At 45.2% G+C, this 16157-nt stretch overlaps 1 protein-coding gene across 5 annotated transcripts in view; it reads left to right on the forward strand.

The window, feature by feature from the left end:
* capn15 (calpain 15) overlaps nucleotides 1-16029 on the forward strand; it is a 36893-nt gene extending 20864 nt beyond the window's left edge. For 4 of the 5 annotated variants that reach the window (XM_086015842.1, XM_086015843.1, XM_086015844.1 and 1 more), the window contains 9 exons: nucleotides 388-571; nucleotides 1297-1520; nucleotides 2591-2716; nucleotides 3701-3853; nucleotides 10215-10376; nucleotides 10612-10847; nucleotides 11316-11485; nucleotides 12166-12344; nucleotides 13485-16029. In XM_086015842.1, the coding sequence (XP_085871968.1) occupies nucleotides 388-571; nucleotides 1297-1520; nucleotides 2591-2716; nucleotides 3701-3853; nucleotides 10215-10376; nucleotides 10612-10847; nucleotides 11316-11485; nucleotides 12166-12344; nucleotides 13485-13662 (1612 nt within the window). In that variant the 3' untranslated portion in view covers nucleotides 13663-16029. Of the gene's footprint in view, nucleotides 1-387; nucleotides 572-1296; nucleotides 1521-2590; nucleotides 2717-3700; nucleotides 3854-8275; nucleotides 10377-10611; nucleotides 10848-11315; nucleotides 11486-12165; nucleotides 12345-13484 lie in introns of those variants that run through there. The other variant, XM_086015845.1, reaches the window with a different exon arrangement.
* Nucleotides 16030-16157: the final 128 nt, after the last annotated feature.

Consider the following 16157-nt stretch of genomic DNA (forward strand, 5'->3'; position numbering starts at 1 on the left):
TTCAACTAGTGGGCCTGCTGGAAACATATTCTTGAAAAAAATATGTTTGGGTTGACTTCCGCTTTAAATGTGTGTGGAAAAAATAAAACTACAATTCTTGGTTACATATTGACTGATGTGAATTTATACGTTTATAAGCTGTAATTGGTCTAATTTCTAGACCTCACCTAAGTCGAGCCTGAATTAAATTCAGCATCTGCTGGCTACTGCCAAACGGTGAAATGTATTTAGAATTTTATTTTAGTAAAACTGAGATACCAATTCCTAATTTTAACATGATTCATTTATTTCTGGGTTAGGGTTAGGGTTAGGGTTTGGTCTTTTTCGTACTATCTGAATAAACTTAGCATTCTTTCCCTTTTTTTTTTTTCCTTTCTCTTTCGCCAGGTTCCTCAGTGCTCTGGCTGTGTTGGCCGAGCGTCCCGAGCTGGTAGAGAGGGTGATGATCACCAGGACTATTTGCACGGAGGGCGCCTACCAAGTTCGCTTATGCAAAGACGGGACGTGGACGACGGTGCTGGTGGACGACATGCTGCCCTGTGATGACTACGGTTTCCTCCTCTTCTCCCAGGTTAGTCCGTCGCGAACAAGGAACCTGACCAGTCATGCTGGCGGATGCGGCTAGTCTGCACAAATAATCGCATAACGAGATATGCAGAGAGATTATCCAAAAGGTTGCAGGAAAAGACTGTTTGGCATATTTTTTGTCTGGCAGTTGTCCTTTTCAAGCTCTCGGAGGGTATTAAAGATGAAAGGATAGAAGCGGGGTGTTCACCTTCTGACGGGCTTTTTATAGTCTTACTCTCACCGGATCGTGACCCCTGAAGGCAAACATGAATGCGATTGTTAGTGTACCGACACACTCACACAATGTTAATCATTTGTTACTTTAATGATGGTTTTCACTGTTTACTTGGCTACAGTAAAACACAAATCTATTAATTGTCTTTTTATATTCAGTCATATTCGATTTCCATAGTTGTCATCATTGTTTAGAAACGTGTCTCTTAAATAAATGGATGAGTCTGTGAAGCACTGTTTGAAGGTAAGGCGTTTAAATGCGTTACGTTTGATATTTTTTTTGTATGATTTTAATAGGCTTTGCAGATGCCTTGACTGTCAGGTGTGTAAGTACTAATATATACTTAATGACACTTATGACAGTAAGGCGGTATTTGTACTGTACTTTATTACTTTCCATCTCTGAGGACAACAAGAAGCAGTCTGACAATCGAATGCTCTGCGCCTCTATCCAGGACTGTCCAAAATTTGACACTTTGTCTGTGGTCGTTCCAGGCCCAGAGGAAGCAGCTGTGGGTGGCGCTCATCGAGAAGGCCCTGGCCAAACTCCACGGCTCCTACTTTGCCTTGCAGGCAGGGCGCGCCATCGAGGGCTTGGCCACACTGACCGGGGCTCCGTGCGATTCGCTGATGCTGCAGGTCAGCTCCACCAACCCGCGGGAGGAGCCCATCGATACGGACCTGATCTGGGCCAAGATGCTCAGCTCCAAGGAAGCAGGGTAAAATGTTATTTTGAGAGTTGAACAAAATGTTCTCAAAATGGTTTCCTAGAATTCCCTCATAATCCTAACGACAAACATATGTGTACCCCTAAATATTAATGGAATCAAAAAGTTCCCTATTTTCAAGAAAGAAAGGCAATGTCATGATAGCAAATTCAGATTTTTTTTGTTGGTTTGGTTTTTTTTTTAAGGAAAGGTCACCACTGTTCTAAGAATAGTCCACCAGTGATGGGACATTGTAATTTCCTTGGAATGTTGTGGAAGTTATCATCATCGCTTCTGTCTATCATTTCTACCTTGCGTTTATATTATACAAAACCATTCACGTAATAAGTGTTTTTACATTTGTTCATATAATTAGTTCTTATTAAAAACTTAGAATTGAAGAAAATGTAAGAAAATTTGTTGTCAGAATTATGGATCAAACTGGTAGATTTTAAGTAATGATGCGTCATAGTCACGTCAAAGCTTTTAATTGGTCCAAAGTGGTAGTAGTTACTTTATTGGCTTGCTGCTTCCACGACGTAGGCATGCACTTTATTTTTATTGATGCAACATAAAACTGTATCGCAAATTATTTTGCGGACCTCAAAGTCATGGCTCGCGCACCCCTGGGAACCTCAAATTGAGAATTATTCCTATAGGACTGTCAGGAGTGAGGGGGTATTACCACATACGGTAGAGACACTTGAAGAGGTTTTTCAATCTGCTTTCAGTACGTCAGTAATGGAAGCTCTCCTGTTATTACCACTTTGATATGTGCGCTTTCAAAGCAACACCAGACAAACTAGTGGAGCCCCAAAGTGGCTCAGTGATCTGCAGCCAGCCTGGCGCCCGTCTGTCAGACAAGCTGCAGTATGTTTTAATAAATCAAAGCGGACCAGCCGTCCCTGCCATGAGAGCGCATACTGTTGGCCAAACGGATTAGGTTCATCAACAAAGTGGAGGAGTATTTTTGCTGGCTGATTCGTCTGCCCGCGCTTTTTTTTTTTTTCTTTTCTCCCAATACAGATAAGTACATTGTATATGCCAAGACGTAGTGGCATCTGACAGATGTTTTCGCACAGGTTTCTGATGGGCGCCTCGTGTGGAGGAGGCAACATGAAGGTAGATGACGCAGTCTACGAATCTCTGGGTCTGCGGCCTCGCCACGCCTACTCCATTTTGGATGTCCGAGATGTCCAAGGATACAGGTACTAACTCATCTTGGATCAAATCGTTCAGAGGGGTGCACCACAGACAATGAAAAAAAAAAAAAAAAAAACTTTTTTTTTTTTTTTTTTTAAATATCACCTCCTTTTTAGATGGGAGCCCATTAACATGTGCATCTTGTATTTGGAATTTTGTGTCCTTGAAGTCAGTCATGAACAAAAGATTCCCTCAAGTTTAAGTGCCTCTCCACTTACAAAATGCATTTTTAAAGTGTCCCCGGTGTGGAGTGCACACATTCCCTTCGTATATGCCTCTCATTAATGCGCAAAGTTAAAAAAGACCAATGAATCATACAGTAGGTTTTGCTCACTTAAGCTTTGTACAAATCTTTAAGTATTTTTTTAACATTAGTCTCTAATCTCGCCTTGGCCTACATTCGGAGTGTATTACAATTGAATTATTTATCATAATATCAACTTTTTTTTGTCTTGTTTTAAAATGGATCAAACAGAGCTTTTTGTGAATGCGCTCGCCGAGGGTAGAGAAAGGAGGGAGGGGCTGGATACAAATAGAGAGCAGGTGCACCTTTTACCGCAGCGTGGTCCTTTTGATCGGGCGATGGGTTGGGGGTTGCCGTGATAACACACAATGGAGGCTTCTTCAACCTGTGAGAGTAAGTCGAGAGTAGCTTAAAAAAGGAAAAAAATTCTCAGATGTCATTTTCTGAAGAGCCCACACACTTTAATTTGCTGCCATAAAGCAAGTGGAGTGGCAGCGCTTGATCCAAAATGGCACTGAGCCCCCTTCTGCGCAAAGCCAGAGGACATGAAAAGCAAGATTTTGGAGCGGCTGCTCACCTGCAGGTTCCGGGGAGCGTGTGTTTTTTTTTAGTATATTTTGGAGCTTTTTATTTGGAAGTAGTAAGGCTGGAAATAGGTACATAAAATCATCAATGACTAACAGTGTGAGCCCGCAGTCAACATACCTTTTTTAAAATTGTTGATCTTTTGGATCCCGCTTCCCAGGCTGTTGCGACTCCGCAACCCGTGGGGTCGATTCTCATGGAATGGCAGCTGGTCGGATGAGTGGACGGATTGGCCTCAGCACCTGCGTCACGAATTGATGGCGCATGGGAGCAGCGAGGGCGTCTTCTGGATGGAGTACACCGATTTCATCAAGTAAGAACCAGTGGGGGGATACAACAAATTGCAAATACTTCATTACTGAATGAAGTCAGTTTTTTAGGTATTTGTACATGACTTGAGTTTTCCTTTGGTCAGATTTTTTTTTTACTTGCATTTACACCATTTCCAGAAATGGAATCAATATTTGTAAATTTTTAATTTTACTTAAAAGAGCTAGTAAGATTTGAATGTAGCCTCACTTGATTAATCCCTCCCCCAATCGAGTCTCTGACCAAAGCATATCTAGCTTCAACAAAATAGCAGCGCTAGCAATACAAAGCTAACACTAAACAAGCCGCCGTTAGCCAAGGCTTTGTAGCATGACTTATTCGTAATGAAGTGATCCTACAGTATAAAAGTAAATATTAGGGTGATACGTTGTTTTTTGGGGGGAATGTAATATAATTTCAAAATCAACAAGAGGTGATAAACTTACCTGTCGAGTGGAATTGTTGCTAATTTCGTGTTACTTCACTTGAATTTTAGGTACATAATGGGGCCAGAGAGGTCAGATTTTTATTTTTTTTTCTCTCATTTACAGTAAAGTTTAAAAACACATGAAAAAAATGCGTGTATATATTTTTTCATCTGTATTTAGTACTGCGTGTGAGTTCTCTGGCAAGAGCATATACATAATCCATCCATCCATCCATCCATTATCTCCCGCTTATCCGAAGTCGGGTCGCGGAGGCAGCAGCTTCAGCAGGGAAGCCCAGACTTCCCTCTCCCCAGCAACATCCTCCAGCTCTTCCGGAAGGATCCCAAGGCGTTCCCAGGCAAGCCGGGAGACATAGTCTCTCCAGCGTGTTCTGGGTCGTCCTCGGGGTCTCCTGCCGGTGGGACATGCCCGGAACACCTCACCAGGGAGGCGTCCAGGAGGCATCCTAATCAGATGCCCGAGCCACCTCAACTGGCTCCTCTCGACGCGGAGGAGCAGCGGCTCGACTCTGAGTCCCTCCCGGATGGCCGAACTTCTCACCCTATCTCTAAGGGAGAGCCCAGACACCCTGCGAAGGAAACCCATTTCGGCCGCTTGTATCCGAGATCTTGTTCTTTCGGTCATGACCCACAGCTCATGACCATAGGTGAGAGTAGGAACGTAGATCGACCGGTAAATTGAGAGCTTCGCCTTTCGGCTAAGCTCCTTCTTCACCACGACAGACCGATACAGGGTCCGCATCACAGCAGACGCTGCACCGATCCGCCTGTCGATCTCCCGTTCCATCTTACCCTCACTCGTGAACAAGACCCCAAGATACTTGAACTCCTCCACTTGGGGCAGAATCTCATCCCCGACCTGGAGAGGGCACGCCACCCTTTTCCGACTGAGGACCATGGTCTCAGATTTGGAGGTGCTGATCTTCATTCCGACCGTTTCACACTCGGCTGCGAACCGCTCCAGCGAGAGTTGGAGATCGCGGCTTGAAGAAGCCAACAGTACTACATCATCTGCAAAAAGCAGAGATGCAATACTGAGGCCACCAAACCGGACCCCCTCGACACCTCGGCTGCGCCTAGAAATTCTGTCCATAAAGGTTATGAACAGAATCGGTGACAAAGGGCAGCCTTGGCGGAGTCCAACGCCCACAGGAAACGAATCCGACTTACTGCCGGCAATTCGGACCAAACTCTGGCATCGGTGGTACAGGGACCGGACAGCCCTTATCAGGGGGCTCGGTACCCCGTACTCCCGAAGCACCCCCCACAGAACTCCCCGAGGGACACGGTCGAACGCCTTCTCCAAGTCCACAAAACACATGTAGACCGGTTGGGCAAACTCCCATGCACCCTCGAGGACCCTGCTGAGGGTGTAGAGCTGGTCCACTGTTCCACGGCCAGGACGAAAACCACATTGCTCCTCCTGAATCCGGGATTCGACCTTCCGACGGACCCTCCTCTCCAGCACCCCTGAATAGACCTTGCCGGGGAGGCTGAGGAGTGTGATCCCTCTGTAATTGGAGCACACCCTCCGGTCCCCCTTCTTAAAAAGGGGGACCACCACCCCGGTCTGCCAATCCAGAGGCACTGTCCCCGATGTCCACGCGATGTTGAAGAGACGTGTCAACCATGACAGCCCCTCAACATCCAGAGCCTTTATGAACTCCGGGCGGATCTCATCCACCCCTGGGGCTTTGCCACCGAGGAGCTTTTTGACTACCTCGGTGACTTCAACCCCAGAGATAGGAGAGCCCACCTCAGAGTCTCCAGGCTCTGCTTCCTCAGTGGAAGGCGTGTCGGTGGAATTGAGGAGGTCTTCGAAGTACTCTCCCCACCGACCCACAACGTCCCGAGTTGAGGTCAGCAGCACCCCATCTCCACTATAAACAGTGTTAATGGTGCACTGCTTCCCCCTCCTGAGACGCCGGATGGTGGACCAGAATTTCCTCGAAGCCGTCCGGAAGTCATTTTCCATGGCCTCCCCGAACTCCTCCCACACCCGGGTTTTTGCCTCAGCAACCGCCAGAGCCGCATTCCGCTTGGCCTGCCGGTACCCGTCAGCTGCCTCCGGGGTCCCGCAGGCCAAAAAGGCCCGATAGGACTCCTTCTTCAGCTGGACAGCATCCCTTACCGCTGGTGTCCACCAGCGGGTTCGGGGATTGCCGCCACGACAGGCACCGACCACCTTGCGGCCGCAGCTCCGATCGGCCGCCTCAACAATGGAGGCACGAAACATGGTCCACTCGGACTCGATGTCCCCCGCCTCCCCCGGGACGTGGGAAAAGTTCTGCCGGAGGTGGGAGTTGAAACTCCTTCTGACAGGGGATTCTGCCAGACGTTCCCAGCAAACCCTCACAATACGTTTGGGTCTGCCAGGTCGGACCGGCATCTTCCCCCACCATCGGAGCCAACTCACCACCAGATGGTGATCAGTTGACAGCTCCGCCCCTCTCTTCACCCGAGTGTCCAAAACATGCGGCCGCAAGTCTGATGATACGACTACAAAGTCGATCATCGAACTGCGGCCTAGGGTATCCTGGTGCCAAGTGCACATATGGACACCCTTATGCTTGAACATGGTGTTCGTTATGGACAATCCGTGATGAGCACAGAAGTCCAGTAACCGAACACCGCTCGGGTTCAGATCGGGGGGGCCGTTCCTCCCAATCACACCTCTCCAGGTCTCACTGTCATTGCCCACATGAGCATTGAAGTCCCCCAGCAGAACGATGGAGTCCCCAGGTGGAGCGCCCTCCAGCACACCCTCCAAGGACTCCAAAAAGGGTGGGTACTCTGCGCTGCCGTTTGGTGCATAAGCACAAACAACAGTCAGGACCCGTCCCCCCACCCTCAGGCGGAGGGAGGCTACCCTCTCGCCCACCGGGGTAAACCCCAATGTACAGGCGCCAAGCCGGGGGGCAATAAGTATGCCCACACCTGCTCGGCGCCTCTCACCCTGGGCAACTCCAGAGTGGAAGAGTGTCCAACCCCTCTCGAGAGGACTGGGACCAGAACCCAAGCTGTGCGTGGAGGTGAGCCCGACTATATCTAATCGGAACCTCTCAGCCTCACACACCAGCTCAGGCTCCTTCCCTGCCAGAGAGGTGACATTCCATGTCCCAAGAGCTAGTTTTTGCTGCCGGGGATCGGACCGCCAAGGTCCCCGTCTTCCGCCGCCGCCCAGCTCACACGGCACCCGACCCCTTTGGCCCCTCCCACCAGTGGTGAGCCCATGGGAAGGGGGACCCACGTATCCTTTTCGGGCTGAGCCCGGCCGGGCCCCATGGGTGCAGGCCCGGCCACCAGGCGCTCGCCGTCGAGCCCCACCTCCAGGCCTGGCTCCAGAAGGGGGCCCCGGTGACCCGCGTCCGGGCGAGGGAAAACGTGGTCCATTAATTTTTCTCATCATAAGGGGTCATTTTGAGCCGTGCTTAGTCTGGTCCCTCACCTAGGACCTGTTTGCCATGGGTGACCCTACCAGGGGCATAAAGCCCCAGACAACGTAGCTCCTAGGATCATTGGGGCGCGCAAACCCCTCCACCACGATAAGGTGACGGCTCACGGGGGGCATATATATATACATAATCCATAGTGATAATACCTGTATGTCGGATCCGAACGTTAGTGTACTCGGGTGTGCACTTTGTTCTGAATGTTGAATCCTGACAGAGGTGGACACTCCACTGAGTGCTGTTCTACTTCTGCAATTCCATTCTATTTCAAACTAGCCTCCAATCACTTTTGCCTCCCCTTTACTCTCCCTTGTGGCCCCCAGGAATCATTACAGCTCATCGACCATCATCTCATAACAGGATATTTTGTCAGCACTCAAGTTATCATGGCCTCATGCTGTGGTGTTTGCACTCTGCACCACAGTCAATCACCGCGCTCAGCAGTGCGACGGCTGCGCTGATATTTTGATGCTTATCAAATGTGAGCCGCGGTGGCTGCCAAACACACACTTTGTCTTGATTCCAGGCGTGCAGCTGTTCGCAAATGTAAAATGGATGAATTTCCAGCTGGGCATGGTTCATCTGAGGAAAAGACGTGCTCGACACAAGCCGTTTCAAATGTCAACGCTTTCGTTTGCCGAGAATCGCGGAGAGGGACTCTCCAAATGTCATCTGAGTCCACCGTGATGGACACGTGTCATGTGACTGTGCGTTTAGTAAGCTCATGCCTCTGTGGATTTTACTCACCATCTGGTTTTGGCACCAAACTGAACGACACTGTTGTTGTTGTTGTGTTAACACGCACAAAATGCCCTCATTCCAGAAGTGTGGAACCAGGATGTTTTTACTCTTGTAGTTTCTTGTTTGTTTTTTTTTTCAATTATCTTTCAGTGACATACAGTTTAAATGTTGCATCATGAAGTAGAGCAATTTCATTAGCAATGTGGAATATCCATCCATCCATTTTATATACACGAAAGTCAGTGTCACGTTCTGACTGTATGATAACCTTGAGGGAAAATATAGCGCTATTGCAATTGCAAATCTAAAATTTACACTTTTGATCTATCTGACATAATATAACAATATTTCATCCTTTGAATACAGTGTGTTTTTTTAAACAACACATTGAATATTTAGTATATTAGTAAACAAAAAGAAAATAAACAGTTAATTTTTTTTTTTGCAGTAGTGGTTTAAACCTCTGCATGGTCAAGCAGACATGCTAAGCACTTCTGCACTGTGCTGCCTATTTTTTATTTGAAAATATTCCTTCACAGGTGTGAAGGAATTAAATGTTTCGCTTTCTGTGTTATTGCAGCCATTTGCCAAAATAAAAAAAGTTGATTTTATTTCTCATTAATGTACACTCAGCTCCCCGTCTTGTCAGAAAAAAACAGAAATGTCGATTTTTTTTTTTTTGGTGTAAATTTATGAAAAAAGAAATATCATATGGTCATAAGTATTCAGACCCTTTGCAGCGACCTTCATATTTAACTTACATGCTGTCCATTTCTTCTGATCCTCCTTGAGATGGTTCTGCTGCTTTATTGGATTCCAGCTGTCTTTAATTAAACTGATTGGACTTCATTTGGATAGGTCTATATAAGAAAACCTCTTCCAGAGTGCTCAGGACCTTGTTCACCTCCCAACATGACTACGACCCGATTAACACAACGAAAATAACAAAAGGAGTGGCTTCAGAACAACTGAAGCCAAAGCCTTGATCTAAACCCAATCGAGCATCTCTGGAGAGACCTGAAAATGGCTGTCCACCAGCGCTCACCATCCAACTTGACAGAATTGGAGAGGATCTGCAAGGAAGAATGGCAGGGGATCCCCAAATCCAGATGTAAAAAAACTGCATCATTCCCAAGAAAACTCATGGCTGTACTAGCTCAAAAGGGTGCGTCTACTCAATACTGAGCACAGGGTTCGAATACTTATAACCATATGATATTTCAGTTTTTCTTTTTTAATAGATATGTAAATATTTATACATTTCTGTTTTTTGGGGTGCTGAGTGTACATTAATGAGAAATAAAATGAACTTTTTTTCATTTTGGCAAATGGCTGCAATGACACAGAAAGTGAAACATTTCAAGGGGTCTGAATACTTTCCGTACCCACCGCATGCATGTATGTATGTGTGTAAGAGTGTGTTTGGGTCTGTTATTCATGTGCCGCCTGTCTAGAAAAATAGGAGTTGCAATAAATCCAGGAGGGCCGAGGCAGCTGTCCTCTTTGAACAACTCCATCTGAAAAATGTGTTTGGCCCAAAGGACCCCATCTGTCTTTTTGCCTGATTTCCCTCCGACACGTAATCTCTCGGCTTTCCACTGAAACCAGCAGCCCGCCTCTGCCTGGACTGCAACAAAAGGAGTGATGAAAGACGACACAATCACTCTTGATGCCTCGATGTGGACTTTAAAGAACAATGTCTCTTCGCTCCTCCTCCCCCGCAGGTACTTTGACTCGGTGGATATTTGTAAGATCCACTCGGACTGGCAGGAGGTGCGGCTTCAGGGATGCTTCCCCAGCAAGGCCAGCGGGCCGGTAACTGTCATGGCCCTCACTGTGCTGGAGAGGACGGCGCTGGAGTTTGCTCTCTTCCAGGAGGGAAGCAGGTAAACAAACATGAACCACTGCAGTGGATAAATAAAGGCCCAAAAATATATAATTATGTATAATATTTTCAAAAGTTAATAGTTTCCGAACCTTTGTCACGTATATGAACTGTGATGTGAAAAATTCAATAAGATAAACAAAGTAGAAATTTTTAGCGGGGAAAAAAACCCTGCAAATTTAGTTGATATTTATTTTTTTTAAGATCCCCAAAACTTTGACCTCCTCCTCCATCAGGCGCTCAGACACGGCCGACAGTCACCTGCTGGACCTGTGCATCATGGTGTTCCGGGCCTCCTTCGGGAGCAGCAACAAGCTGACCCTGGGCCGCCTCCTGGCGCACAGCAAGCGCGCGGTGAAGAAGTTTGTTGGCTGCGATGTGATGCTGGAGCCCGGGGAATACGCCGTGGTGTGCTGCGCTTTTAACCACTGGCAGATGAACGTGAGCGGTTCGGGAGGGCCGCCCACGCCCAGTAAGTGTGCAGACGTTGCCTCTTTTTAGAGGTATTTTGAAGATTTTCGATAGATCTGTGACTAGTCGTGACTTGTAGTTAGTGTGCTCTTTGTTGACATGGTGTGTACCACACTAAACATGGAGCAGAGGAAGCAAAGGAGAGAGTTAACAGGAGTTTAGAAAGAAAATTATAGATAAGCATGTTAAGGGTAAAGGCTATAGAGTATCTCTAAGCAGTTTGATGTTCCCTTGACTGCAGTTGCACATATTCAGAAATTTAAGCTCCATTAACACAGGGGTACGAACAGTTTTGTCCATGTGTGTAGAGGGACTAATAAGACCCAAGTCATTCACTATTGACTTATTGACTTAACTTGTAATAAATGTTTGTGTCTGGTTGGAGGACTTTGTCATCCGAATCTTTTTGATTCGCAATTTTTAATTCCAAACCAACTTGATCACGGTTTCCTTCTGTCCCCCCCCCCAGTCTCCAGTCCAACCAGTGGAGCCCAGCGGCGGCCCAGTCAGGACTTCCCTGGCTACATCCTGGCCATCTACAGCTCCAGACAGGTGATGGTGGAGCAGGTGGAGGCGGCCGCCACCACGCTGGCTGACGCCATCATCCTCCTGACGGAAAACAAAGGCGAAAGACACGAGGTACTTAAATGTTTTTTGTGCACGAATAGTCAGTGTTTTGCATCAAGAGCATCGCTTCTGTCTTTCCTTGAGGCACTGTCACATTTACTGGGGATTTTTTTTTTTTTTTTCTGACAGCGCTTTTGAAAAAATATACAATATACTGTAATTTTGTTCGATCATTCAGCTCTCGACACAGCAGGTGGGCCGATCTCTCTGGAGTGTGTCAGGCACTACATGGATGCCAGTAATTGGCTGTATTTGAATATATTTTCTGGGGCAGTCATAAAAGATGTTAACGCAAGTGAAGCCTGTAGGAAACCTTTTTTTTTTTTTTTCCTTCTTTTGTATATTTGGCATATACGAAAGACCCTGTGAATTCAGAAATTTCTTTCTAAATACACAAGACATATTTGAAGGTAATATCTGAAAACACGCAAAGAACGGGATCATGATCTGCCCCTCCCCACGATATAAGAACTTGAACCCTTTTTTTGCAAATGTGTCGTCTTCCCTTCAGATAGCCCGCCGGCTTAGAGCGCCTCGTTGTAAACCATGAGTGTGCGTACATCACACAGTGGATGTCATAACAGCAAGGACAGGGGATTATTTTATTTTATTTTTTTAATGAAATTTGCATAATTATAAGCATTATAATCCTTACACCATCAGAATTTTTCACAATTTTTGTGTCTTATCAGGGCCGTGAGGGCATGACATGCTACTATTTGACGCATGGCTGGGCGGGGCTCATCGTGGTGGTGGAAAACCGTCACCCCAAGTACTACCTCCACGTCTCCTGCGACTGCACGGACAGCTTCAACGTGGTGTCCACACGCGGCAGCCTCAAGACCATCGACAGCGTGCCACCTTTACACCGGTATATGCACACATTTATTCATATTTAAATATCACTTGTCAATATATAGTCATTTGGAGACAAGTTTATAACAGTTTTGGATTCGTCATTATAGGTAGTTTTTATTTTGTTCTGACTTTTGTTTTTGAAAGTCAGTTTTAATTATTTTTTTAGAGCGCGTTTGTTAGTTTGTATAGGTATTTATATTTTCAAAAATACTTTATTTTTTATTCGTTTTAATACTAGTTTTTTTTTTTTTTTAATATGGATTGTTTGTTGATTATAAGTATCGTGTAATAAAGTAAACTACAATTCTCAAACAACTGTTTGACCTTCCTTCCTCTGTACGGTCGTTCAGCAATCCCGAAATAAATACATTCAAAATAAACCTTTAAAGCTCATGTATTATATTCAGTGACAAAGATGAAATCAAAGGACATTTGTGCTATAGTTATGGTTATGTGTTAGTTGGTTTTGTAAATTAAATGTAGTTTCTGTTTTCAATTTTTAAAAAGCATTTTCGTTTTTATTTTACTTTGTTAACGCAAATGTTTTTCCCATTTTAGTTGTACTTATTTAGTTAGTTTTCGTTAAACCGACTGTTCTGACCGAAGTAAAAATATTGCAAGGAGCTGTAGGTGTTTTGTGGCTAGCACACTGTCTGGGAGCTGCTTTTGAGAAATGTTTTGAGACAAAAATGAACACAGTGGCGCTGTGACAGCTCATTAATCCTCTTCGGAATTTAGGCTGCATGTACACCTGCAAATGATTCACTTGTACCGACGCATGTTATATGACATGTTCTCCTCAAGAGCTATGACCCATATAAAAGGCAACTGTAAAATGTCACCGTCTTTTTTCGATTACAGCCATACACATATATATATATATATATATATATATATATATAGATAGATAGATATTCAATCTCACCATATTATATTGCAATGTCCTTACTCACTCACACTTAAGGTTTGTTACCTGAAGTCTTCCTTCTCAAAGTCAATGATGAAGGCTTGCAACCAGCCCAGGGTGTACTCCACCTTTCACCTAAAGTCAGCGCTATAGAAAATGAATAGATGGATAAATGCTTTTCCCAATATAAAGAGTATTTTTTTTAACGTTTCCTTCCACTGTGTTTCTCTCTTTCTCCCCCTGCAGGCAAGTTCTGGTGGTGCTCTCCCAGCTGGAAGGAAACGCCGGCTTCTCCATCACGCACCGGCTGGCTCACCGCAAAGCCGCCCAGGCCTCCCTGGGCGACTGGACACCCACCAAAGCCACCCACAGCCCCCAGCTAACCCCGGACATCGACGGCCTGCACCGCCCCAGGCCGCTATGACCACCGTCCAACGTGGCGCACTACCCCAATGAACGGTCACACCACTGGAACGCTGGGCGAGTGGCGCGTGCGACACCAGGAACGCGGACAAAGATGTGGAATAACACGCATCTGAATGTATTCATCAACACTGAAGCTTTCATCTGGCCCCTCAGGATGAACGAGGGCGGACTCGCTCAGCTCTCAAGCCCCACGGACCGCTGTCAAGTGTCAAAATGTGTGCGGTACAAGCGCTGTATGTGGATTCCCAGTGCTGTAACTACTGAGCCATTTGCAAGACTTCTTCCCTCCGCTTTCCGCCCACTCGGTAAAACAACCAGGGGGAGGGCTGGGGGATATTTACTGTATCCCACCCCACCGACAATATGGTACCTAATGAGCCAAACCTACCTTTTTTTATTATTATTATTTTCATTTTTTTTATTTTGACCATGCAGGTACCGTATCAGTCTTAAACGTTTCATCCATATAGTTTTGTGGTGCATGTTCAAATGTCTTAGAAAAGTTCACGCTCTGTGTGTCTAACTCAGGACCAAACGTGTGTCATTTGCACCAGAACACAGCGAACCCCCGCCGATTGGCAAATTCGCTTATTCATGGCTTTCCCGTTAATGTCCTTTGGCGCCATGGAACTATGTTGAAGTAGAAGAAGAGTTTCATTTAGGCAGGCTATTGCCTCATCCAAAAGAAAGAACATAAACATGTAGAGCGATTTTGGGGTGGGCTTCAATTACTGGCAGGTTTTTAATTTGGCCGGGTTCACTGTACCAAATTTGACCTGAATGATCCAAAGTGAATAATTCCCATACATGATCGCTCACACAGCATCTTTTGGCGCTTTTCACTCCATAGCCAACAGCACTATGATGGCTTTTATCCCATCAAAAGCAAGCATGGTATTTTCTTTTCCCCTTTTGAAGAAGCAAACACTGTAACTGTTTTCCCGTGACATATTATATGTAAATTAATGCAATGAACATGAATTCAAAAGGCCATCAATGAAATAGCTTACAGTACATTTCACTCTGACATTTGTCGATAAGATTAGAAACGTAATGTGTTTCAGAAACCCTGCACTATATGAACTAAAGTATTGGGACACCTGACAGGCAAAACTTAAGCAGGATTTTGGCTGGAAACTTTTTTTTTTAACCAGCTAAGTGTTCCTAAAGCCAAACTCCATAGTAGTTTATGAGGTTTGTCTTAATACTTTTGGCCCTTTCCTTCCTTAATTAATTCACTCCAGATTGGTGCAGTATAAACGCTAAAGGCGACAGGATTCTCTTTCTTGTTCCGCAGTTAGTTTAATTCCCAACTGCCGGGGTGCACGGCTCCCTCTCGCTCTAAATGAATTAATTATGCAACTTCCTCTCAGAAGGTCGCCCCGGTATTTGTCCTCTAGTCTCATTTTGACAAGTTTTGAGTCTTTGAATGAAGTCCCAGAGCAGCTGTTTGGACAGCCAGCCAGCTGACGTCAGAAAGTCTCAAGAGAGGGGAGGCGTTGAAGTTTACTTTTGCAGCCTTTATTTACCAAAGCGTGAGAATCCAGGCCCTTGCCGTGCAGATAACCTGCAAAATTGTCCCATCTGAGCTTTTGAATTGAAACAATCGCTCAATCATCTAAATGACAGCATTAGCAGGTTTGTTTTTGTCTTACTTGAAAGCCACAAAGCTGTGGACTGGCTGACTGTGGCTACTTGGAATGCAAATGACACACGCACATTAGGCTTTTTATATTTTATCAGTTTTCTTGCAGCCATGGTTTTATCTTTTAAAACACCTTGTAAATGTTTCTGTGATGTAAAACAGCTGTAAATATACCCCCCCTCCATTCCCCCCAAAGAAACATCCAGATGTACAATGACCACCCCTTAGATATTTGCACTGAGCAGCTGTGCGATTTAATTTATTTGGACCAACTTGTCATAGAGAAAGAATGTGTTGGTGTGAGGCCACAATGAATCACTTTGGATTTCCTTTTTTTTTTTTTTTTTGTCTTATTGTAACTTGGGCTCTTGCTGGTGTCCCTCAGTCTTCTCCCCCCTCTTTATCCTTGTTTCAGTGGCGCCCCCTGCTGCTAGTTTGAATAGACTACAGCTGGAGACAACATGCCGTCCTTTGAAATTGTACATGTGCAAAACCTTAACACACAAGATGTGTTGTGTTTTAAAATTAAAAAAAAAAATTAATAACTTTTAAAACAGTAGTAAAACCATCAAACAGGAGCCTAATGCTGACAAATGTGATATAATACTTTATCAATCCTTTTTGGGAGGTAGGGGTGTGAATATATCTGTATAATATGTATGTTTTAATATTTCAATCTCAGGTTCCAGTGGACCAAATAAAAGTTCTTTTTTAAATTAAGCGCAAGAGTTTTTGTTGTATTAAAGCCTGGATGAATTGATTGACGCCAATAAACCATTGGCAAAGCACTACATGAAGTTCTTCTCACTTCAACATAGTTCCTTGGCACCAAACTACTAATCAAAACT

The sequence above is a fragment of the Filicampus tigris genome, chromosome 19 (assembly GCF_054856515.1).
Source record: "Filicampus tigris isolate MCC_2025a chromosome 19, RoL_Ftig_1.0, whole genome shotgun sequence".
Classification (NCBI taxonomy): domain Eukaryota; kingdom Metazoa; phylum Chordata; class Actinopteri; order Syngnathiformes; family Syngnathidae; genus Filicampus; species Filicampus tigris.